This window comes from Melanotaenia boesemani, chromosome 14, assembly GCF_017639745.1.
Source record: "Melanotaenia boesemani isolate fMelBoe1 chromosome 14, fMelBoe1.pri, whole genome shotgun sequence".
Lineage (NCBI taxonomy): Eukaryota > Metazoa > Chordata > Actinopteri > Atheriniformes > Melanotaeniidae > Melanotaenia > Melanotaenia boesemani.
This window is the reverse complement of record NC_055695.1, coordinates 31,264,384-31,288,856: the sequence shown is the minus strand read 5'-3', so window position 1 is coordinate 31,288,856 and position 24,473 is coordinate 31,264,384. Positions and strand designations below refer to the sequence as shown.

Genomic DNA, 24,473 nt, shown 5'->3' with positions numbered 1-24,473 from the left:
GTAATGAAAGTTTACCTCGTGGACTGGAGGATCTGCGCGGCTGGATTTCATACAATGAGCTGTCGACTCCTCGCGGTTCTCCTCCCTCTCTGCCCACTAACCTTCCTGGATCCTCGGCCGGTGTGATGCCGAGAACAGTATGTCTCCCGAGAGTTGCGTCCCGATCGCGTGAACGCGCATTGCTAAGCAGGCGGAATCTACTCGTGCCCTTGTAGTCACGTCTGAGACGTATCACATCAATCAATGCGGTTTTATTGGGTTTTATATGGCTATATATTATTTGAGATCTGTACTTGGTAATATTTAGAGCGACTTGACTGAGTAAAACGTTCTTTATTCTCCTCATTAGTTCATTTAAAAAGTTTGATGGTGTATTTTTGGCAGCGTTTTAAATTAGCCGTGACAGCGTTGAAAATGTGATGTGATTTCACTGCTAGTGTCCCAGTCAGATGATGCAGAAATGATTTTGTCATTAGGCATATCACATGTTTTGGGTGGTCAAGTATGACTTAAAAATAAAAGCACAATGCTGATTTTAATGCAGGAATGATCAGCACATGGATGGGGGGTGCATTATTTGGCAGAGCAGATTTGGGACTTTCTGAGATTTGTTTGTTTATTGTTATTATTTGTAATTTCAGCCTGCACTTAATGAGGGTGGAATGAAATTTGAGAGGATCTGTCGTTTTTTTTTTTTTTTTTTTTTTTTTTTTGTTTGTTTGTTTGTTTGTTTTTTGTTGTTTTTTGTTTGGTTTTTTTTTTCGCCTCTCCTCCTGGCTCCTTCTGGCTCTCCTTTGTGGCTGATTATTGGGCACAACTGGTCCTGATTATCTCCACCATAAAGTCTGGGACTTCTCTCCAGTCTACGCCAGTTTGTCTGCTTACCAGCGGTCATTTAAAGAGCTGTTGAGTTTTTCCCCTATCCTGACTTTTCAGTGATCCTCTTTGTTTTTGTCCATCTCTGTCCAGCTTTAATCAGACCGCGTGATTTTTTTTCTTGGATTCACCAGACCTTTGGAGAATTACAGCTACTCTTTTTTTAACCTCTTTCAAACTCTCATTTCTTTTTTCTGTGAGGTTCCTGCCATCCATTAGTGGAAGGCTCCATTAAGCTCCAGTGAGGTAATGGTTCAGTTTTATAATTTTTTGCAGGTTCAGAGACCAGCTTCCGGTCGAAGCAGCCAACAAATCAGCACCATGTGTTCATCAGTCTCACAGCTGTTGGAAAGAAGCTGTTTTTCAGTCTGGTGGTCCTGCACCGGATTCTTTGAAGCTTCTTTCCTTGGGGAAGGGGGGGGGAATGTGTGTGCGCGGGGTGGGTGGGGTCTTCATGATGTAATTTGCCCTCCTGCAAGATGGGGGGGCAGCAGGCGTAGGTGTGTTGGAGCAGGGACACATTGAGAACCTGTAGGACTGCGGCCCTCGTGGGACCAGACGGAGTACCCCTGGCATAGTTTATTCTCTCCAGACTGGGTGATAAACAGGCGCCTGATCCCCAGAACAAGACTGGCTGTCATATGGAATGATAGTGCAGGATCTGTGTGTCATGTTAATAAAATAAACCATTATGTTGGACATTATATCTTACTCTCTATCACACGCTCCACATTTCCACAGCAGCATCATTCAAACGGTTTCTATGACAACTGAGAAACTAGATGCAGTCCAGATTATCTTGCTGAAGGGGAGTATATTCACCCAGTGGACAACTCTGCTGATCAACTAGTATAATATATATATATATATATATATATATATATATTTAGGCCAACCTCAACTGCAGAATTTACACAGCAGATAATTGGTAATATTTATTTGGTGTAATAAAAGTAAAGACTAAAATAATATATATAAAGGAAATACAAAATGGAAAACCAAAAGGGTGTACAAATAAGTAAACATGAGATCATTCAAATCAAAAAGAAAACGATCAGCAACAACAAATTATGTACAAACACTTTTTATTATAAGAGCAAATTATAAACTAGCTTCTAATAACCAGAACATTTGTTATGAAAAATAATTATTTTGCCATTTCTATACATTAAAAAGACATTTCAAAGCTCATTTTAATGCCAGAGCATCAGTTCCAGTGACAGAAATGAGTCTGTGTGTTTAGTTTTTTTTTTTTTTGTCATGGTGTCATGTGTTGTTTCCAATGTTTTGTCCCATTAATGCCCATATTTCTACATATTTACTGTAAGTGAAGCTGCCTACAAATGAACGCGAAGAAGCAGTCATCTGTTAGAAAAATCCTAACATTCCTGTCAGAATAAGCAGATCGGGACTGGACAGTGTGCCTCTGTGGTGGTGATAAAGCAATGCTTATTCTGAGGTTAGAATCTTTTCTTTAAGCTCTCAGCTTTTATAACTCATTCAGCTTGCTTGTGTCTGTAATTTGTGAAAAATATGTTCAATTCTGAGTCTTCTCACTTTTTTCTTTAATATGAGCAGCTCCTCAAGCTCCATGGATCCCACAAGTTTCTTCAAACCTGACAGCAAACTTTATCCCAGCATGATCTGATCATGTTCCAGCAGCTTCCTGCGGTGTCAGAATAATTCATCTTTCTTATCTTGATCCAAAGTTCTTGCTTTTACTGTCTCTTGATGAAGGTGTGTTCACGTTTTAGTCTGTCGGTGAAGACGTCAGACTGGACACTTACCTGAAGGAGAGGCTGTTTTCTACAGTAACAAACAAACAAACACGAGAGGCGTCTTAATATTATATAAACAAAAACTTCGAGTTGATTTTCTTGGATTCAAGCATCTCCGGATAAGACGCAGTCATAATTTTGCTCTCCTGTTTCATATCAGGGCTTCTTTAGTTTAGAGATTTATACATTTCTAAACTTTCTGATAATTATTATCACATTTCTGTGAAATCCATCTGATTTCAGTATAAAATCTCTGATCCAATTCAGCTTTAACTGTTCAGTGTCAGTTCACAACAATCATTTTAAAGCACTTTTACACTCCAGTTAATTGTCCAATCATCAACCAACTAAAACAAATCCAGCATGGGATCCATATTAGTCCAGTTTATAATAACTGTGTTAAACCAATTTATAGTGACCTTTTTTATGACCTAGCTAAAGAAACCAATGGGTTGCATTAAATATTTTCTTTGATTCAACCCCCATCTTGAGCTGCATGAGGAGACAGTGGAGAGGAAAACCTCTCTTTGAACAGGAAGGAAAAGCAGTTCTTTTTAGCCACGAATTCTCCTGCATCCACGTTTTCGTTGCTCCTCTCACCCACCATCACAGCGCTCTCTCCATGCACTCTGTTGCTGCTGCCGTTAACATCTACACGGAGCATCCAGGAAGAGTCCATTTGATTCGCCATTGATGCTCACCGAGCATGAATGCACAGCAGCGTTTGGAACAGCATCACATCACTTCCTTAAAATATGCAAATAGAGACTAGAATTTATTAGAATTTGAGCAGTTGCTGCAATATATAAATCATGCAGGCTAACATTATGATGAAGATGAATTTTCTATACATTGTGCAGCCCTAACCACAACCAGGAAGGATGGCCATCTGTCTGGACTGTTGGGGGTGGAAAGGACAGGAAAGAGGAGCAAACAAGAAGCATAACTCTAAGCCAGGGATGCCTGAAGCATAACTACGTACTTGTTCCGTCAAGGTGAGGAATTAATCTTTTAACACCAAACACGCTCACACAGGGGACTGAGGCCCAGACGAACTGAAAGCAAAGAAGTGATCAGAGTGCTGTCCGTTTATATTGTCCCATGGTTTCATATTGTATAATCTCAAAAATGTTTGCATTAACAGAGTCGGAGATTTTCTGCTAGCATTCCTTCCTCACTGTTGCTGTGGCAACAGTGTTGCTTTTGGCCTGGATAATGAGTTTGAATTCTTCATATTTCTAAATAATAACGGTGTGCTTCTCCACAGTGAAGTATGCTTTTCTGCAGGGTTTCTCCATGGTTTCAATTGGTCAGACGTTTCAAACTCCACCCCTTTTAAGTGAGCGCGCTCTGATCAGGATGGAAAACCCTGGGTTGAATTACTGAGTTGATAACAAGCTTCATTGTACTGCTTATCAGGATTGTGAATGTCTGGGTAAGTCAACCCAGATAACAGCAAGAAATCTGGGGTATGTTAATTCTGCTTCGTAGTACAGGCCTCTGATGAGAAAGACGCAAAACACAAATGAATGACAACAATGTCAGACATGGGACGTCCCCCCGCAGTCTCGGCCTATACCAGCAGGGTTAAAGGCCCTGGGGCTGAAGTGCTCTGGAGCTTGGTCACTAAGAGCTTTTTATGTGAGGAGAGGAATTTGAAGTTCTATTCTGGATTTAACAGGCAGCCAGTGCACCCCGTTGGAATTTTTTTAATGTTTTATGTAAAGCAATTTGAACTGTCTTGCACATGAAATGTCCTACAAATAAACCTGCCTTGCCTTGCCAATGAAGAGAAGCTAAAACTGGAGAAACATGATCTCTGCTGCTAATTTTCATCAGAACCCTCGCTGCAGGATTTTGGACCTGCTGGAGGCTTTTAAGAACATTTCTGAGACAGAACAATAAACAGAAATTACAGCAGGCCAGTCTGGAAGTAATCCATGGACTAATTTTTCTGTGTCACTCTGAGACAGGTGCTCCAGATATTTGACTATAACTCCAAGGAGTTATTTTATACTCTATTTATGTGTATATTTTATGTGTAGCATACCCTTACTATGCCCTGTGTGTGTATATGTCAGTGTAACTACAGAAGTGTATAATACAGACGAGGCAGGAATCTGACATGACACAGGGTATCAGAAAGATCTTAAGTTATATTCTCTCTGTGTTGGTATCATTCTCTCATCTAAGTTTCCTTGGGCCATAAATAAGCAGCTGTAAGCTGCACCTACAGTCACAGAAACTGACAGGATAAGTGACCTTAGACTGAAGTATTGCACTGCTGCTCAAAAGCTTGACTGGCATTTTTCCAGAAAGATATTGATCTCTCCATCATGGATAGAAGCAGCTAGAAATCACAAAACACAAGTAGGAGGTGTTTGCTGGGATTTGACAGTGATGTAACAACAAGAAAGTGGTCTTGATGCAAGGTTTAATACAAGCACTCTGTCAGAAACCAGGATGCTGTTGATCTTGCACTCTGCAGGAATCCTGAATTGGAAATTTTCAGGCCTTGCAGGAACTCAGGTGTAAACAGGTCTCTGTCTATGTAGACAGGGAATTACTAAGAATCAGCAAGAGAGAAAAAATCTACGGAGATACATGAAATTCTGCTGGGTTGCTTTAAAATTTTAGTATCAAAATACATGTTATTACATCTTTGTCTCTGATAATCTGCCATCTTAATCTTTAATGACATTCTTTCAAATAAAAAAACATGATAGGGAGCGACGTTATGGTGCACTCGTTATCCAGATTAAGCATCCTTTTAAATGCCAAGAGTCTGGCTGGGCAGGTAAACACTGCAGAAATGTACTACGTGATATGGCGTCATCGGTCTTTGTCGCACACTTGAACCAGTTTCCCGAAAATCAACGCCAGTCCTCGGTCCATCCGTTCCTCACAGTGCTGCCTTCACGGGTACTACGTCGGGAACCCTTGCAGATGTTATGTTAGAATTTTTTGTACGTAAAGTAAACGTATTCAGAGCTCCCACACTTCACATGCTATACATTAGGTGGTGTAGTCAAAATAAGACAGATATCTTACAAGCATCGATTTACTGACACGGTAAAACTAACTCTACTAACAGTTTTGTGGCGAAGGTTGCTTCATTTCCGATTTTTCCAAATGCACCTCCCCATTCCCCTGCCTGTGACGACGTCTCCTCCTCTTGAACTCAGCTCTGTTTAAATTGTAGCTACAGTTCCAGCAAGTAAGTTGTGGTTGCTGACCCGGTGCCTTGCCTTTTATTTATAAATGGTACGTGTGTCCTAAAGAAGGGCTGACAATGGTGGTTCCCATCACGGTGTAACATAGCAAGGGAAAGGTGACTGGACAGTCACCTTCAGTTGTCAATATTTTCCCACCGTTAGCTGAAGCTAGCTAGCTAGCTAGTGTTTAGACCGGTGACACTGTAGCTAACTGCAGCGCATCACCAGAGCACGTTATATGCGTCCCACCAGTACTACCAACGGCGTGTAAGTGGGTGTATTGTTTAGTAGTTTGATTCTGTTAAATGCATTTGATATCTTGGTTAATACTGGGGTTCAAGATCATCATGGCAGTGTAAGCGGAACTTCTGCATGGATGTAGACATTTCATTCAGACCACGTTGTCTGGTTTCTGGAGACCAGTTAATAACAATCATGAACTTATTGGATTCCGACCAATAGCAACACCACTGGACAGGTGTAAGGCACACCTACGCCATCTACTGTTGGATCTACCATCAATGTGGGACTCATCCACTATAGATGTAATGATGGATGGAATTTAGTTAAGATTAATATGTTATGAAAGCAAATTGCATTAATAATGGAAAAAAGGAATAAATAGAGACCTCCATAAACTGTCTTACATTTACATGGTTGCATACAGAATTACACCAGCTTTTTCTAGTAAACATTCAGAAGGGCAGAAGCAAAAACATACGCAAAAAAAAAAAAAAAAAACCCCAAGAGTGATTTCTCTCTGTTGTTTAGCATGAGCATTGCACGGCAGGTCCTGAACTGCTCAAGGTTCACAGGTCGTTCAGCTCACATTACCTGCAGACAAAGGTTTTGTACTTCACAGGTAAGTCCAGTCCAGAAAGCTTAACTTTAACCATCATGCATGATCTGTTTACTCGGTTATGGCTGGATGTACTCTGTTATTTACACATGATTTAAAGGTGCAGCTTTGTTCTTTAAAAGTGATCACCACAAGGGGGCAGTGTTTCACCATGTAAGGCTGTTTCCATCAGCTCTGTTACTTCAGAGCTTTATTTGAAGTGAAAACAATCATAATGAGAAGAAAACAGCAGATAAAGAAGTAAGAATTAGACAAGCATACCATAATTTGATCTTAACACTGACTCTGTGCGCTGGTCAGGATAACACAGCTACTTTTATGTGTGTAAACGATTGTTGTTGTTTTGAACCCAAACATGGCAGCATGCATTAACACTGTAGCCCTTTGATAAACATGTTTAACCTTATTAGAGCAAAACAAGTTTACGTTAACCCACCACTGATGCTCTTTAGTAAATCACACAAACCAAACAGTGGGAGCTTAGGGCTGGGTGATATGGCCTCTAACTAATATCGCAGTTATTTTTTGGCTTTATCATGATACTCAATGTATATCTTGATGTTTTGAAATCTCCCGAAACACACTATAAATGTTGAAGTCAGCATAATTGTGCATGAAGACACCAGTAGGATTTAAGTTACCTCTGTTAAAAGGAAAAAAAAAAACACAAAAAAGCGAAATTTAGAAAACTTTTTATTTTGAACCAAGTATATAATAGCCCCCCACATCACCCCTAGAAGATTACTCACATGTTATTTAACATTTCTTATATTCAGTTATCATGTTATTGTATTATAATTCAGGTTATTTTTATTTTGCAGAACAGAACAGAAGTAATTTAAAGCAACTACGAAGAAAGAAAATCACATATAGACAGCTTTAAACACAGCCGTGACTATTTGTACTTAATGTTGGTGATATGGCCATTATACAAATCGCACATGGATTAACTCGGGATACATCCAGTATATTTGATATATCGCCCACCCCTAATGAGCCTGCGTTGTGATCAGCATCACCAAAGGATGAGGGTGACGGTGATGTTCACTTGCTGGGAGTTTCCATTCTTGTAATTACTTTGTTTCCCCTAAATTCAGCTCATCTCTCTGTTTGCTACTTCCAGCGCTGGGCTGCGTTACCCTCTTCTTCTCTTGGGTCTAGTGCAGAGCTCATATGACATCTTCCATCTAGTGATGCAAAGTGGTATTACAGGAAAAAAAAGGCTGAAAGTTTCTCAGTTTAATATCTCAGCACACACAAGTACACAGGCCCTGTTTTTAAGCATAACATTGTAGGTAATGCTTCTTCCACTTCTGCACTGTGCTGTAATATTTGATATTTTAAACATTTTCTATCAAAAAGCACCGTTACACTGTTGATGATGATCTCACTCAGACCACGCTGCCTTTGCACAGGTGCACTTTGTACTATGCAGGTTTTAACTTGCTCTCTGTGCAAAGTTCACATGCACTATGTTGTGTTGCAGCACCGTATGATGTCACGGCACACACACACCAAAAGAATTGAGGGACTGGACAAGAACGTCTGGTAAGTAAAGCGTTTTTGTGTCACACTGCAGGGCTGGAAGTAACAGACTGGAGATCAGATTCTCATTTTACACCATCCAGTTGTTCCAGAACAGCAGGCGAGTGGGCTTACAGTGTAACAGCTTGTTTTGCTATGAATGGGTGCTTACAGCGCTGCACGCAAGTCTCTTTATATGTCAAATTCCAGGCAGTCAAACAGAAAAGAGGAGAATCCAAATGTCCTTCAATGGATCTGACTGTATTATGTTGAAACGGGAACAAAGACGAGCTTTGTGCATTTTTTGCGGAATAACCTTTAAATTCCTGTAAAATCCATTTTAGGGTCGTGTAAAACGTGGTTGTAATCCTGTGAATTTGAAACAAACAAGTGAGAAATTGTGTAAAAGGTGAATAATTTTAAGAAGAATGAGCCTACAGGCAACTTGTGGAAATAAAAGCTTCAGAGAAGATGATCCCCAATCATCATCATACCAGTGTGTTTGGCTGTTTCCTCAGTGCAGTCGCTGCACAGCTCTCAGATCAGTCTGAGGATGTTGTTGATGTTGTGACTTTGTTTCTTCACCACAGGGTGGCGTTCACGTCCGTGGCAGCCGACCCGTCCATTGTTAACCTGGGCCAAGGCTTTCCAGACATCCCCCCACCTTCTTACGTCAAGGAGGCGTTAGCAGAGGCTGCCTCAGTGGACCGCATGAACCAGTACACCAGAGGCTTCGTAAGTTTGAGTCTTACCAGTTCAAGTCTGCAGGATTTAATTAAACTGAAGTTGCAAAGTTTAATTTACAGCCTTTTGCAATAATTTGCTGACAGTGATTTACGAGCTGAGAATAGATAATTTGATCCAATATAAACACATCTTTCTATGTGCCACAATAACCACAGTAATACGATAATATTAATGAAATGAATGGAATCCAAGCTTCTTCTCAATGCCATGATGTGAAACCTTTAGAACAATAATTCTCAGATAACTAGTCAGCCATAAGAACTGCAAGCTTTGGTCCAGAGAAGACGGTTTTGGATCCTGTTCACATTTGGCTTCTTCTTTGCATGATGGAGCTTTAACCTGCATTTGTGGATTTCAGAGTGAACTGTGTTCAAAAACCGTGATTTCTGGAAGTCTTCCTGAGTCCATGCAGTGGTTTCCGGTAGAGAACCATGACTGGTTTTAATGCAGAAGATCACCAGCATCCACCCTTGTCCCATGCACACAGAGATTCCTCCTGATTCTGAGTCTCTGATGTTATACACTGTAGATGGTGGGATGTTAAGTCTTTTTTTAATTGTTCCAGGAATTTTAGAGCCATTTTGTCTCAGATTGGTGAACTTCTGTCCATCTTTTCATCTGAGAGGCTCTGTCTCTCTGAAATGCTCCGTTTATACCCAGTCATGTTACTGACCTGATGCCAGTTATTCTAATTAGTTGACAACTGCTCCTCCAGTTGTTATTTAATTTTCAGTTATTTTTCTAGCTTTTTTTACCCCTGTTCCAACGTTAATAATAATAATAATAATTCTGCTCCCTGATTTATGTAGGGAACGGTCACATGATAAATACTGTTTTTTAAAATTTATTTATTCCATTTAAACCATGTGTAAAACTCAAGGCCTGCAGACCACATCCAGGCCGTGAATGAATAATATTTGGCCTGCATGATCATATTTAATCATTATTAGTGCACGCACCACCATAATACTACAATTCCCACAATGCACTGCCAGTTTATTTGTGTGTCAATCACAGGCCGCAAGTACATACCTCTCTTGTTATCTAGCAGCCTGATGGAGCCACTCCCCTAAACGAAAAATGAAGTTTCAAAACAGAATATGTTTGTGAATTTAAAGGACAAAGCTGTGTGTCTGCTTTGAAACGAAGCACCATGACGGGTACAAGCATCTGGACAGGAAACGAAGGCTTTAGGTGGCGGGGTTTTCAACATTTTTAGGGGAAACTGTAGGTGAGGACAAACTGTTGAAAATGAACCAGAGTGTAAGATGGCTGTAAAATGACTCATCTAATTTCATATTGTGGCATCACAGGTTGGCCGCCATATTAGATTCTATTACTTTCACATGAACTATGATTTTATAAATATATTGTTCATCAGAATATATATTTTAAATGAGGATTATGAAAAATGTTTTCACTTGACATTACTATAAAAAAATAAATAAATAAATGCATCAGATTTGAACAGACTTTTTTTCCCCCCATTTATTTAATAATTATGAGCAATAACTAACAGGCTCTGTTAGTTCCTGGTTCAATATTTGCAATGAGGTCATTTTAATAAATTTTTAATAAACATTGAACCAGTCCCGCCCTCAACTTGTTCCAGTGTTTTCATTTTGGCTCGCTGTGTGTTTGAGTTTGATGCCCCTGATTTAAACTGTCTTGTCTTGATTGACCAGGGTCATCCATCTTTGGTGAAGGCGCTTTCTCAGGTATACGGGAAGGTCTATGGACGTCAGATCGACCCTTTTAAAGAAATCCTGGTCACAGTCGGTGGTTATGGCTCATTATTCAGCACCATGCAGGGCCTGGTGGAGGAAGGAGATGAGGTCAGGACATTTCTATTGTTTCCTTTACTTCTCATAAACATTTCTAAATGCAGCTGTGTGAAAAAGTCCCTGCAAACCTGCATTTCTTTATAATTTACTTTCAAGGATTTAATTTGTAATCATTTAAAGTGATCTTGATCAATAATTCTCTTGCTTTCTGAAGGTCTTTTTAAAGTTTTTCTCTGGAAATTTGTTGATTATTTGCTTTCTTTTCCATCCCCTATAGCTGGCCATTTTGAGAAAAATCTGTTTGTCAAACCAGTTAACACTAATCTATTATTCATTCAGGCACAAAACAGGCTCCTAAGTCAAGGGATGGACCCGTGTTCTCTCAGCCCATAACAGACAACTTAGCAAAGAACCAGTTTTAAGTTGGATTTTTAGGTTCTTCGTTACCAGAAACCTGTCCTAGGTATACACTTCCACGTTTCTTTAGTAGCTTGTATGAAAAACAGTGAAGTCATGGAAGTTTGACAGAAAATAGTGATTAGCTGCAAACTGGCTTATCCCAGCATGGTGTCCCTAAAACAAGAGGCAGGACTAAAAACGGTCTACAGCAGAGGAACAGGATCTGAAAGTGGTGTCCTGAAGAAATAGGAACAAATCCTTGAAAGACCTGAACCAGAGGTACGTCACATGACACAAGAACTGGACTGGAAATGAGTGGCAACAGGTCTGATGGAGGCATGGATCCCCCCCAGAACCCAGACCTCAACATTACTGAAGCAGTGGGGGATCATCTGGACAGAGAACAGAACAAAAGGCAGAAACATCCTATAAAGTCCTTCAGGAAGTCTGGAGAACTGTTCCTGAAGGCGGCTGAAAGAAATGACAGGACGCTTCTCTAAGAGGGTTCAGACTGGGATGAAGAGTAAAGCTGCTCAGACTTTTGCAGATTTCTGTCCATCTGTAAGCTAGTTGTGACTCAGCATATTTATGGTGTAACGTCCACCTCCTCCAGGTCATCATCATCGAACCTTTCTTCGACTGTTACGTTCCCATGGTGCGGATGGCAGGAGCCAAACCGGTGCTGATACCTCTACGACCTGTAAGTATGACTGCAGCATGGTTTCTGGAGGGTTTAAGATTTTACCTTTACCCTGTAAACTAAAAACTAAATACCATGTGCTAGAGCCAGGCTATGAAGTCTTCATGAATAAAATTATTTTAGCTCTTCAGTGAATGATAAATCTAACGGGAGAAATGTGATCAATGTCCTTCGAACAATGAGAGATAAATGCTTTACCATAAATAAATAAAGGATAATTCTAAAACACTGTTTATTTCTAGTATTTACAGTTTGTGATTTAAGACCTTCACAAAGTGCCAGATCTACTGTCCATGAATGCAGTAATAAAGAGTATCTGAACCCATATATATTAAATTCCTCAGGACTGCACAAAAACATTTTATTAAAAAAAATGGGTTGGCTATTCATTTGAATTAAGTGCAAATAAAAATGAAAGGACACTCAATCAACAAAAAGCATTAAAGAACCAGACGAACAACAAAAAGACAGAAAACAGAAAAATAAGTTTAACTGCCTCATTTTACTGTTTGTTGTAACTGAAGAGGAAACTTTTTACTGTAACAGAAGCCGAGTTATGGTTTGTCACCTCAAGGCTAAACAGAAAAATGAAGTCAAGGTTAAACCTGATTTAAATGCAGCTGAAATGTAACACACATGAAACAGCCAGATTTACACTGAATGAGTTTTTGAAGTTTTTTTTTATCATTTTAAATGCTTTTGGAGACTAATGGAGAAAATGGAGAACGTCATTTCTTTAAATTACTACAAATAAAATCTATGGAAGGACCCTGAACAAACATGAACACTAATAAACCTTCACATAAAAACATGTCCATGAAAAGATTATCATGAAAAAATAACATCCTCCGTGAATGGATTGTATGTGTCAGAGAGAAACAACCTTGAACGTGGCCTTCATCCTTTAAAAAATGACTGTTAATATCTAGAAAAAATGTATATCAAGAAAAGTTGATTTAATAAACAGTTAAAGGACTGGAGCCGGTCTGTGACAGATCAGGATGCTGTTGGACGTTTGGAGCTATAATTAAAAAATGTCCTCTGCAAAACTAGAAGTCTGGAAAGAAGACCATGACGAGTGCCGACTGGTATCTGGACCCAGATGAGCTTTCCAGTAAATTCAGCTCCAGGACAAAGGCCATCATCATCAACACGCCCAACAACCCCATCGGGAAGGTGAGGCCACACATCTGCGTGGTAGAACGGGACCTGGCATTCAGCGTTTCCTGTCCTCCCTCTGCAGGTCTTCACCCGAGACGAGCTGCAGGTGATCGCAGACCTCTGCGTTAAACACGACACGCTGTGCGTCAGCGATGAGGTTTACGAGTGGCTCGTCTATAAGGGACACCAACACATCAAAATTGGTATGTTTCCATTACAACTTGCTCGATGACGGATCCAGCTGGCATCATCCTTCTGCTGGGATAATAATGTGTAGTTTTGTCTCTGCAGCCACTCTGCCTGGAATGTGGGACAGAACCATAACCATCGGCAGTGCAGGGAAAACCTTTAGTGTTACTGGATGGAAGGTAGGGAAGCCATTCAGTTTCTAATATTTACTCACCAACTCCTTCACGTTGTGGAATTTACTTCCTTGTCTTCTAGCTTGGCTGGTCTATAGGACCGGAGCACCTGATAAAGCATCTTCAGACTGTCATGCAGAACACTCTCTACACCTGCCCGACACCTTTACAGGTAAGCCAGTCTCAGTTCTTTCTAAGAGAAATGTAAAAGATGATGGATTTTCTGCTGTGTTTGTGTTCAGGAGGCAGTGGCACAAGGTTTACTCCTGAACTGTGAGCTGATGGGCCGACCCGAGTGTTATTTCTCCTCACTGGCTGAAGAACTGGAGGGAAAGAGGGACCGCTTGGCCAGCATCTTGCAAGAGGCCGGGATGACTCCTGTCATTCCAGAGGGAGGCTACTTCATACTTGTGGACGTGACGTCGCTCAGTGAGTAATTTATACATTTTTCCCAGTCTGGTACCCTGTTATAAACAACCCTGGGTCAGTCATATTACATTTGGTCTCTAAAGGAGGAAATGACTTTTTAAGGACATTGATAGAAAGACATGCCCTGCCTGTCCCAAGAAAAAAAGTCCACCTTCAGCTTTGATTCCAGCAGCATTCTCTGCGGCATCGTTTCTGTGAGCTTCTGCAATGTCACAAGATTTATTTCCATCCAGAGTTGCATTCATTTTTCTCCAAGATCTTGTCTTGATGATGGGAGAGTCTGACCACAGCACAAAGGCTTCTCCAGCTCAAAGATACTCAATCAGGTTCAGGTCTGGACTCTGGTGGCTAATCCTTGAGTGAAAATGATGTCTCCTGTTCCCTGAACCACTCTTTCCCAGTCTGAGCCCCATGAATCCTGGAACATGGCCGTGCTGTCAGGAAGATGGAATAACCTGCTCATATAGTATATTCAGGTATCAGCTGACCTCTTTCTTTGGACACATCATGTTGCTGAACCTAGACCTGAACCCAGACCTGAACCTAGACCTGACCAACTGCAGCAACCTCAGATCATAGACTGCCCCCTCAGGCTTGTACAGTAGCACTAGGCGTGATGGCTGCATCCCTTCATCTGCCTCTCTGATGCTCCATCACTCTGGAACAGGGTAAATCTGGACTCAGACCACATGACCTTCTTCCATTGCTTCAGAGTCCAGTCTTTATGATCCCTTGTAAACAGAAGTCTTTTTCTCAGTTCGTCTCACTGATTAGGGTTTTTTTATTTATTTTATGATTAAATTTCACCAAACATTTACGTGATCACCAATCACCATCATTCAGCATGTTTTTCTTCCTGGTTCTCCACTATCCTTCCAGTTTTTAATAATGGTTGGACAGTTCTTAACCTAGTTTTAGTAGTTTCTGCGTCTTCTTAGATGTTTTCTCTGCTTGATGCCAATGATCTAACCCTTCTGAAACAGACTCACATCTTTTCCATGACCACAGGATGTGTCTTTCCACATGTTCTTTTCAGAAATAAGAAGGAAGTCATTGCATTAGTTTGGGTTAAATAACTTACTGCAGCTGAAACATCATCATCCATGCAGGAAATATCCAGTGGCAGGCTCTGCTTTGGCTTCTTTTTGTTTGTTTTCAGGTAAATCATTGTACACTCATTGATTACCTGTTAAACACATGGCTGTGCCTCAACTTTCAGGGTTGTAATAGCGCGAAATGTGGCCTCAGAACTAAGTTAATGTGTCACTTGTCAGGTTATTGCTTCAAGCAGAGATGACTTTGGACCCAAAGCATACAGAGCAAAAGTAGACAAGCTAGAAGATCAGAATATTTAGTTTGTCTTACTGAGAAATTTGTTTCCTGTGTTTGTGTCACATGGCTTTTCCTGCTGATGTTCCTCATTAGGAGATCAGCAGCAGGTCCAGAGTCTGTTAGAAGTAAAAGTAAACAGAGATTTGGAGCCAGTCTCCTGGCCCTCACAGCCTCAGAGGGGAATATTGGACCTTTACCAGAGAAGCCACTCATTTTCTAGACTTTCTGACACTAAATTGGTATTTTCCAGATAAACAGTACAGGAGAAAATGAACTTTATTTGAAGCCTGTGTGTGTGTGTGTGTGTGTCTGGGTACCACAATCTTACAAGATCTGACAACACAAATACAACTTAGCAACTTAATGTGACCCAGATCCATGGTTATTGGGCCAAAGAGTAAATATCAGCATCCACAGACATCCATTTCATGTTTGTTCTCATGGAGCCATCCGTCGTTCACAAGACGAAAACTCGCTGAGAGCAGAACTGATTTGTTCTGTAAGCACAGTTTAAACTCTTGTTACTGAAGAAGAAAGCAACATCATCACCGACCATGTTAAATTTAGGAAACTGATGTCATAAAGTTGAATTTTGTCCTGAAACTGACACTTTTCTGGTCTTGAGCTGAGAATATATTTCCCTTTAATCAAGCATACGAATGTTTATCATGGCTGCCTGGTCTGTTCTGTTTGTTGGAAGCATCTTTTGTGCACAGCCTCAGAAACGATCTCCACGTTAGCAAGCTGCAATATGTGAGTAACCAGTAGGGGCAGTGCAGAGACCAGTTTGACCAGCTGTAAGACATGACAGGTGGTGTTTGGTTTAGGGGTCTTCCAAACAGTCTACGACAGTGCTGCAGTAGTTTGTTTTTAGGCTTTCTGTCTGTTCACCTGATGCTGATATTCATCACATATTGTTCCTTCTGTGTTTAGAAGGAAGCAGCTTCACAGCTTTAAATTCATCCTGCTGACTTTTTACCTTTTAGTTAGTAAATCCTGAACATTTCACCCTTCTTTCTCATAAATATTTGATTTTATAAATATATATGAAGAAATATTTTAACTGTTGCTGTTTAAAGAGAAAACTGCTGCTAAACCTGTTTATGTGTTTAGTGCAGGGGTCTGCAGCCTTTCCAATCCAAAGAGCCATTTTTCCCTCAGCCAGCTAAATAAAACTCCTTTAGAACAGCAATACAGCCTAAAATATATATATATATATATATATATATATATATATATATATATATATATATATATATATATATATAAATGGATGAATGTAATCATTGCCCAGCACTAGATTTTTGCTGTCGTGATCTTTGAATTAACCAAACACTAATCTCATCTACTCTTGTCATGTTTATTGTTTTGTTTCCACCCAACAAATTTAGCACCTCTGTCCCGTCTGAGTTGTCTAAGGCGCCCCCATGTGGTAACAAGTAACAAGTGTAGGAGCCAGCTGTCTGTGCCTTTAGAACAATTTTGCCAGTAGGAAATTTGCTAGTGCTAATGGCTATAGCAGTGTAAGCTAGCTAACTAGCCAACACACAGCAGAAGAGCTTCAGACATGCACATTAACTTTACAAGTGTTGTATTTTTGTTTAATGTTTATTTATGATAAATGATTATATCACCGTGTTATCATACTTTAAATAAAACTGATCATTGAGGAATAACCCCCACAACCCTCCATTGGAACAAGCGGTTATAGAAGATGAATGGATGGATGGATGGATGGATGGATGGATCCCAAACGACACAGATGCGTGCCACAGGGGCAACAGAAAGCTACTTCCTTATATTCCACCTGTCACTGTCAAAGCCAGTGTGTCACTCACGCGCAGGTTAAGACGTCGTGAACCACACAGGAGAAGGGACATTACTCATTTAAACATGTGCATTTTTACATTTGCAAAATTTTTTCTTTTAAAATGTGTCAAGGTCTAACAAAACAAAATAGACATTCCTGTATGAAAGAAATGAAGAAAAAAAACCTCCTAAACTACATGAATTTGGATTTTTAGCTCTTTGACTGTAAATGTGGTATTTTGATTCACTCTCAGCACTTCAAACATCGTTTTCTGGGTAACAAACCTCTGGGCATCTGTGACCTAGTTGTTACTTACGGACAGATGCATGTTAGTCCGTTCAGACCCGAGAACCACACCTGAATACTTGTCCTGCTCTGTGGCCATCGCAGATCAGGACCTGTCGCACATGGTGGAAGACGAAGCCTACGACTACAAGTTTGTGAAGTGGATGATTAAAGAAAAGGTAGGAAAGCATTTCTGATAACACTGGTTTGGCTGCAGGTTCTTTCTAACAGCTTATTTCTTCTAGAAACTGGCAGCCATTCCAGTCACAGCGTTTGTTGGAGACGAATCCAAGAAGCAGTTTGAGAAATACATTCGTCTTTGTTTCATCAAGGTAGATGGAAAACTTTCACCAGCTGTTATAAAGTAACATCAAAACGTGTGATCTGATGTGCAGATTTCTTCTCCGCCTTTCTTTAACAGCAAGACAGCACTCTGGAAGCAGCGGGAAGCATCCTGAAAAACTGGAGCAAAGTTTAACCCAGCGGTGCGTCTGAAGCTGGACCGACTTACACTAACTTACATTATGCAGCATTTTCTCATCCAGTACTTATGGGTCTGAAATTAATGAGTTAGACGTAGCTGAGAGGATCGAAACCCTCATTCATTCCTGCTGTGTTTCATCTACACACAGCTAAACTAACTGAACCTTTGGGGGGAGGGGGGGCCTTAAAAATAATGTAGAACGAATGAAAAATGAGTTGTGTGTTTGGTTCCAGGCAAAGGGCGCTTCCAAGTCCTTTTTGTGGTGTTTTAAGGTTTGAAATGGTATTTGAGCTGCTTTGTTGATAAATTACAGCCTGATGAGATGAAGAAAGAGATTAGTTTTCCTCAAGCGGTACATCAGAGTCCACCTTAACAGCCGGTGTTCTGTCGAAACGTGCAGCCTTATCAAAATATCCTACCACAGTTTAACGGTCGATCCAGGCCACCCTATCAGAACAAAATACTCTGCACATTTTTCATATGATTCACTGTTGAGCCAAAGATCCTCAATTTGCACATGGATTAATGATCTTTACACAAACTGAAGAGCCATAGGTAAGAAATAAGATCACAGGTGTTAAAAATCAGACTGAATAATGGATGACGGTAGGACTCCTCGGCAGTATAAATAACCCTATAAAAGTATGATTATATATTTATGTAGGGAGGATGATTCCACAGCGTAGATTAGTGAAGGTAAATATTCACATCAACACTCAAAATAGTTTAAAGAATTTATAATATACAATTTATCTGAACATGCATATAAATATATAAAACCCAAGTCTCACAACACGGAGGTACAGCTGTAAGATAATTTATCTCAGGAGGTTCAGCTGAGGAAAGTGTCACAACACCGAGGAGCAGCTGTTCGACAGGACTTGAGGGTGTCATGCGTTTATGGGCTTGTCTTCACCGCACACGGAAATGTTTTCGTGAAATGTGCATGTTTAGAAGGCAAAGGTTGGACGTCTCGATGGGAATGAGATGTTAGAACACCGGCAGTGTCACCACGGTCTCTCTAAACCCGGAATTTTCTGCACTTTTAGTTGAGGGAGATAAAGACCAGCCAGGTTATGGGTTTGGTTTTCATTGATTACTCGGAGATTATCATACTGTGTGTGTTTGACGTTCCAGATGAGCAGCAGGTAAAAAAATGGAATTTTCTTGTATGTTTTTAAGCAACAAAGGGCATCGATAGCAAGTTAAACTGTTTCATTGAAAAAGGCTGAAGGAGCTGATGGACTGCTTTCCTCTGACAGAAATGTTCATGTCTTCCACATTTTTAATTCCAAATTTACGACTGAAGTGATTTGTCAGTCACAGATTAACCCTTTTATGTTCGCACTGAGAAAGGAATGGAAAACCATTTCTTTCATTTTTTTTCTTTTCCTTGGGCAATAAGAAGAGAATTCAGTCTTTTTAACAAATAATTGAGATGACATTTAATAATGTAACAGGAGTTAATAAAACATAAAACAGTAATGGGAACCACAAACACTTACTTTGGTTATTACAGACCCAAACCGAGCGGTAGAGATGACTCAGGCAGGTTTATTTCCATTAGTTTTTAATAAGATTCATCCTAGTCGCTGAAAAATGAGCTCTAGAGCAGGTAGTTGAAGGGTTAAACAGGGTAATCGGGATGGTGAGTAAACTTGGAGGTCACCCTAAAATAAAAGTTTCCTTTTTATCTCTTCTGTTGAATACTACCAGAGTTGTTTGTGTCACAATAAAGTCTGATTTCATGCGACGAGGAAGTGAAATGATCATTTAGTGTCGCCAGGAAACCTGGAACCTGGAAAAGTCACCTTGAAAGTGCTTTCAAGGTGCTTGAATTTGATTTTCAGAGATGTTGAAGAGCCCTGTCTCCTTTTGGAAATAAAAAACTAAAACACTAAAAGCAGAGCTATCTTGTCATTTTGCTTTTACCATTCTTAAGCACACGCTAACCCTCCAGAACCGTGGTTTTCAAACTGGGGGTCGGGACCCCCGCAGGGGTCGCCAGATAATTGTAAAAAATATATAGCCTGCATTTATCTGATAAATTTGGGATTTTTACCAAGGCTGTCAAAATTAAACGATTAATAAAGAGATAAATCTGTGAAATTGGCACATTAATTTTTTATACAATAATGCCTAAACAACAGTTAGTACACAAGTCCTATTAAAGATCTGAATCTAACGTTAACTGCGGTGAACCACCAAAAACCACTTTATCTTACTTATTTATGAAGATTCTGACAGTTTTCAGCCATTTACAGGATGCCATGTCATTGTGTGTGTTTGGGGGTCGTGGACACCAATGCATCTTTCGCTACAAGCTCTATACAAATGTAAACGTAACTCTCCTAAACACTGGAAATCATATGAATATGTAATAGATGCTTTTATATTACAGAGAGTCGAATGAAATGAATGATACTGAAATAAAGATTTCTGGGAAGAGCGACACTAATGGATGAAACTTTCTTCATGTACTGCTTCTGTCCACTAGAGGGAGACAAAGTACATTAGTCTGAGACTAATTCAGTCAGTTCAATCTAAAACAGTTCATGTTCTATTCATGTTTCTATTTTGCAGCAATTTTAAATGAAAACATTTGCCAAACAAAACAAATCCATGACAGCAAGGTTTTGTATTTAGAGTTCCATGTGTTGGATACTTTCATATTTACATCCTACCAAGGCAGCAGTGAGGTTAACAAAACTCACACATGTCCGTCATAAAGAGCTCAGTTTAAACTCCAACCTCAGGTGTGATGGAACGTTATGTCTAAGGTAACGTGAGCTACGTTGGGAGCTAAACTCATTGCTTCGCTGTTTTGAAGTGCTGTATTTCAGGGCTGTGAATAAATGCTGGAAATTCTGTGTAAAAATTAAAAAAACGTGAAGCTTAACACTTAGTGACATAGTTGCAGTGGCTACTAGTCATGATGGCATGCATCTTATCCAAACCACAATGTTTTTAAAAGCAGCCCATTGGATGAATCAAAACCAATAAAGCTTTTAAGAGTACTTCATGATTTGTGGATTATATATGAAATATCACCACAATACAGCATACTAAGTATATGTTAACACAAGCTTGAAGCGTCAGCATCAACATGTCTGTGTAATAGCCAAAGCATCCTTCCTTTGAATGTCTGGAGCACTGTGGCATGATTGTACGAGGACAAATGATGGCACTCCACGCCTGAAGCATGTCTGTGTGTGCTCTGCAAATTTGCCACAACAAAAACACACAAGTTGAAGCTATTTCCAGCCGTCATAGTCAACCGCGGTATGCCTGCACTTTATCTGGCGGAGGAAGCATTATCTGATGAAATGCTTTTAATTGTAGCCTCCGAGTTAATAGTTAACGTTCCGAGCTACTTGGCATGAAATTGTGCTGTTGGTAGGGATGAAGGTGCTCTGTTCTGCTACACAAACAGTGAGGGTGGAGTGCAGAGGGAGGGGTGCCCCATCCGACCCCTAGATTAACATCAACACAGCAGGACTGTGTGAACATTTTAATGTAAAAGCAGGCTGGTGATTCCATGGAAACCGGAGGCCAGATTTATACATAACCACACAGCAAAATCCACCTGCCTCACGGACAAAAGATCCCTTTCTTCTGCATAGACACACATGTATGTTTTTTTTATTTTTTTTTGTTTTTTTTTGCAGTTGGGCTGTTGCTCTTTTTCTTGACCGTCCACAGCCTAATGGTTATGAACGTCATCAGCGTTCTGTAGTGGTAGGTGATTACATCGGCCATTGTTTCAGGCTTTAAGCTTGGCGGCTGTAGCTCAGGAGGAAGAGCGGTCGTCTTTTGACCGGAAGGTAGGCGGATCGATTCCAGGCTTCCCCTGACTGCATGCCAAAGTGTCCTTGGGCAAGACACTTAACCCCACGTTGCCTCCCGATGTGTTGTGAATGTGATAAGTAGTGTAAAGCGCTTTGAGTGGTCAAACTGACTGGAAAAGTGCTATATAAGTACAAGTCCATTTACCATTTAAGGGATGAATCGGTCAAATTGTGCAGCATTAGTCATGTTTGTTTGGTCAGTTTTGAATTTGTCGCTCATTTGAGGCTCCTTCTCTCTTAACCGTGCACATTGTTTTACTCACACACATATTTGTCCTCATTCCCGTCACCTGAACTCACTGTTAGTCTTAGAGAACATGTCCATGAACCCGTGCGCTGTGTGACATATAAAGTGAACTCTCCATCCAGCTGCATAAACACGTGTGGGAACTGGTGCTGGGAACACAACTGCAGTGGAAAAACCTGAATAGGATTATAACCTAGGCCGCTATTATCAGGCACATTTAATGTGCATTTAGCAGATCCTTGTGGATTAGGTGTCCAGCAGCATAACGGCATCATAATTTATGTTAATTATGATTATTGTGCCAATAATCTAATGTCACAATCCTGATATGAAGGAGGATTTGGGTTACTGATGCCCTTAAAACGAGAACAGATGTTTGTGTTGCTCCATGCTGCCGCTAGGTGGCCATGTTGGTTGTGTAGTGAGGTCTTCCTCCCTGATGCAGCCAGTAAAAAGGATGGTCCTGTTACAGCTTCATTAATAAAGCATATTTCACCTCTTTCTGCCATTTTATGGATCTGTGTAATTGGGTTCTGTACTCAAACTATATGAAACTCACATCCAAAGACTTTTCTTTAAATAATCCTCAGACGGTCACAGCTTAGGCCCAGAGAGACTTGAGCCTACATTGCCCACAATGCAACTTAAGGGCATCTTCCTTTTTTATTTTCCGTCTACTGTCTTACATTAGAACCTCCATGGCTCTGGTTGCCTGGCTGGTTCAGTCCTCTCCAGTTTTTATTACGAGCCTTTGGCCTGGGCCAAGATAATCATCACTGTAACATGATCAGGAGCCACAAAAGGCAGATTTCACAAGCTGAAATCAATTTGTAGACTTGGTGGAGTGCCCCTTCAATAATTCCACTGTCCTGACTCCAGGAAAACCGAAGCCATTGTTTAGAACAGGGTTAAGAATAATTTCCTACCCTAAAAGCGTGTCACAGCAGAGTTCCCACAGACCTTGAAATGGCTCAAGGGATTACAGATGGATGAAAATAAAGTCCTAATCATCCACGCCGTAATCATCATAACATTTCTATTAGACTAATAAAGCAGCATTTCCCAGCATATTCTGTCCGTTGTGGCTGAGACATAAATATCTGTGAGAATTTAAAGGGTGCACCACTGCACCCCCACCTCCTCCCACCCATCCCCGAACGATGTCCGCTCTCACACAGGCCATATGGCAGCGTGCTCCCCGCTCTTACTGCCAGCCCCTGCTCTTTGCACACAGGCTAACAGCTTGGTGGACACATAATTAATTTGCTTCAGCGTCTGCCATTTATTTTCCAACCTACATTTTGTTAATTGGACAAAGGAAGTTCAAATCATGTGAATGTTTCTGGGTATGTTAAGGCTGCTAATTGCACAGAGTTTACAAGATAGTGCTCGCTTGTGGGAATACAGAGTCAGGGGGCGATGCTGGGGAGGAGAGCTCTGCAGAGAAACAGGGACCAAAACGTGAATTATCATTTGGAGAAGAAACGCAGCATCCATCGGACTTGCAGGCTATACTGTCATAACGTGTAATTTCTGTTGTCCTGTGTTGTTTACGGCTTAATGCGAGCTGACACAGCCCCCACCCCACCCCCAACTCCCTCCTTTTCTCTGTTGTGTCTTTCTGCTGCTTCTTTTAATTCACTAAGCAATAACTATGCAAGCAAAGTTGAATCAGACTTGGAATATGAATTTAATCAAGTTAATTGACTAGTAAATGCAAATGTTATTAGGAGGCGAATGGGAGGCGTAAATCTCTTCAATGCCTGGTTCTGGTGTTTTGTAAACATCAAAAGATGATGATGAAAGTTATCTAAATGATCAGAGAGATAGAAAGTGCGTATTAAGAGAAACAGTTAATTAGAAATCTTGAATATAAATGAGGTCTGTGGTTGCATTGTGTTTAATGCAGTTCTTCCATCCTGAATAATAAGAAAGAGCAGAATACTGATGGCTAATAATTAGCTGAGAAAAGGCTGCGTTTAGGATGTTAGGATGATGTCAGGCTCCGTATATCAGCTGATGGAACTTTGTAAGTCAACATTTCTTTCTCCTTTTTATGGGTTTTTAAGTGCAGGGGCGCTCTGATCCAGCTAGCTAGCGCCTGCAGCAGCTGTGTGAAAGGGGGTGTGCTGTCCACAGCTACAGTCCCTGCTGTTGTTAATCACCTGCCGTACCCCCACCCCAACCCAAGCCCCCCTTTCTTCAACTCTTACTCTCAGTCTCCCCCCTGCGCTGATTTGCAGGCACAGATTAATCAGAACACGGGGGCCTTGATGAAATTTTGGTGTTATTGTTCCCAATTTTAGCAACATCTTTTATTGTCTTCATCATTCATTTACAGGGGGGAGAAGGGATTGGTGGATGAATGGAAGGGGGGGGGGGGGGGCATCAATTATGCAAATCATGTTGCACACTTTTCCAGATTACTTTGTTCGGGTGCCATTGTTTGTGAGAATTTAATGATTAAATATCATTATTCTCATGTTTCCTTCAATTTTTCTGAAGCTTTGTTTCATCTCCGTCTCTGGCTGCTCATCCCTCTGCTCCGAGCCAGATTCGGAGCATTCTGGGTACGCCGAAGCCAAACTCCCCTCTGTTTAATGATTTTGAAGTTAGTACCCCACTCTACGACT

General features: G+C 40.6%; 2 protein-coding genes across 4 annotated transcripts in view; one reads left to right on the top strand and one right to left on the bottom strand.

The window, feature by feature from the left end:
- The window catches only part of lrrc8c (leucine rich repeat containing 8 VRAC subunit C), a 30,225-nt gene extending 30,033 nt beyond the window's left edge, over positions 1-192 (bottom strand). The window contains exon 1 of the mRNA XM_042005601.1: positions 16-192. The gene's annotated coding sequence lies outside the window, so the exon portion shown is untranslated. The remainder of the gene's footprint in view (positions 1-15) is intronic.
- A 5,600-nt stretch (positions 193-5,792) lies between these two features.
- On the top strand, positions 5,793-19,653 carry LOC121652690 (kynurenine--oxoglutarate transaminase 3-like). 3 transcript variants are annotated; one of them, XM_042005605.1, is made up of 14 exons: positions 5,793-5,871; positions 6,641-6,731; positions 8,215-8,276; positions 8,843-8,987; positions 10,685-10,834; positions 11,796-11,882; positions 12,936-13,058; positions 13,126-13,246; positions 13,335-13,411; positions 13,488-13,577; positions 13,648-13,834; positions 17,367-17,440; positions 17,507-17,593; positions 17,683-19,653. In XM_042005605.1, exons 2-14 carry the CDS (start codon positions 6,642-6,644, stop codon positions 17,737-17,739), a joined length of 1,350 nt encoding a protein of 449 aa, XP_041861539.1. In that variant the 5' UTR covers positions 5,793-5,871; position 6,641; the 3' UTR covers positions 17,740-19,653. The 3 variants fall into 3 exon arrangements, with proteins under 3 accessions (XP_041861539.1, XP_041861540.1, XP_041861541.1); XM_042005606.1 differs by having other exon boundaries at positions 5,837-5,918; XM_042005607.1 differs by lacking the exon at positions 6,641-6,731 and having other exon boundaries at positions 5,853-5,871.
- Positions 19,654-24,473: the final 4,820 nt, after the last annotated feature.

Coding starts and splice junctions, on each gene's coding strand:
- LOC121652690 (XM_042005605.1), top strand. CDS start 6,642: ATGAGCATTGCACGGCAGGTCCTGAACTGCTCAAGGTTCACAGGTCGT. Junction 6,732..8,214: donor AAAGGTTTTGTACTTCACAG/GTAAGTCCAGTC, acceptor GTTGTGTTGCAG/CACCGTATGATGTCACGGCA. Junction 13,578..13,647: donor CCTGCCCGACACCTTTACAG/GTAAGCCAGTCT, acceptor GTTTGTGTTCAG/GAGGCAGTGGCACAAGGTTT.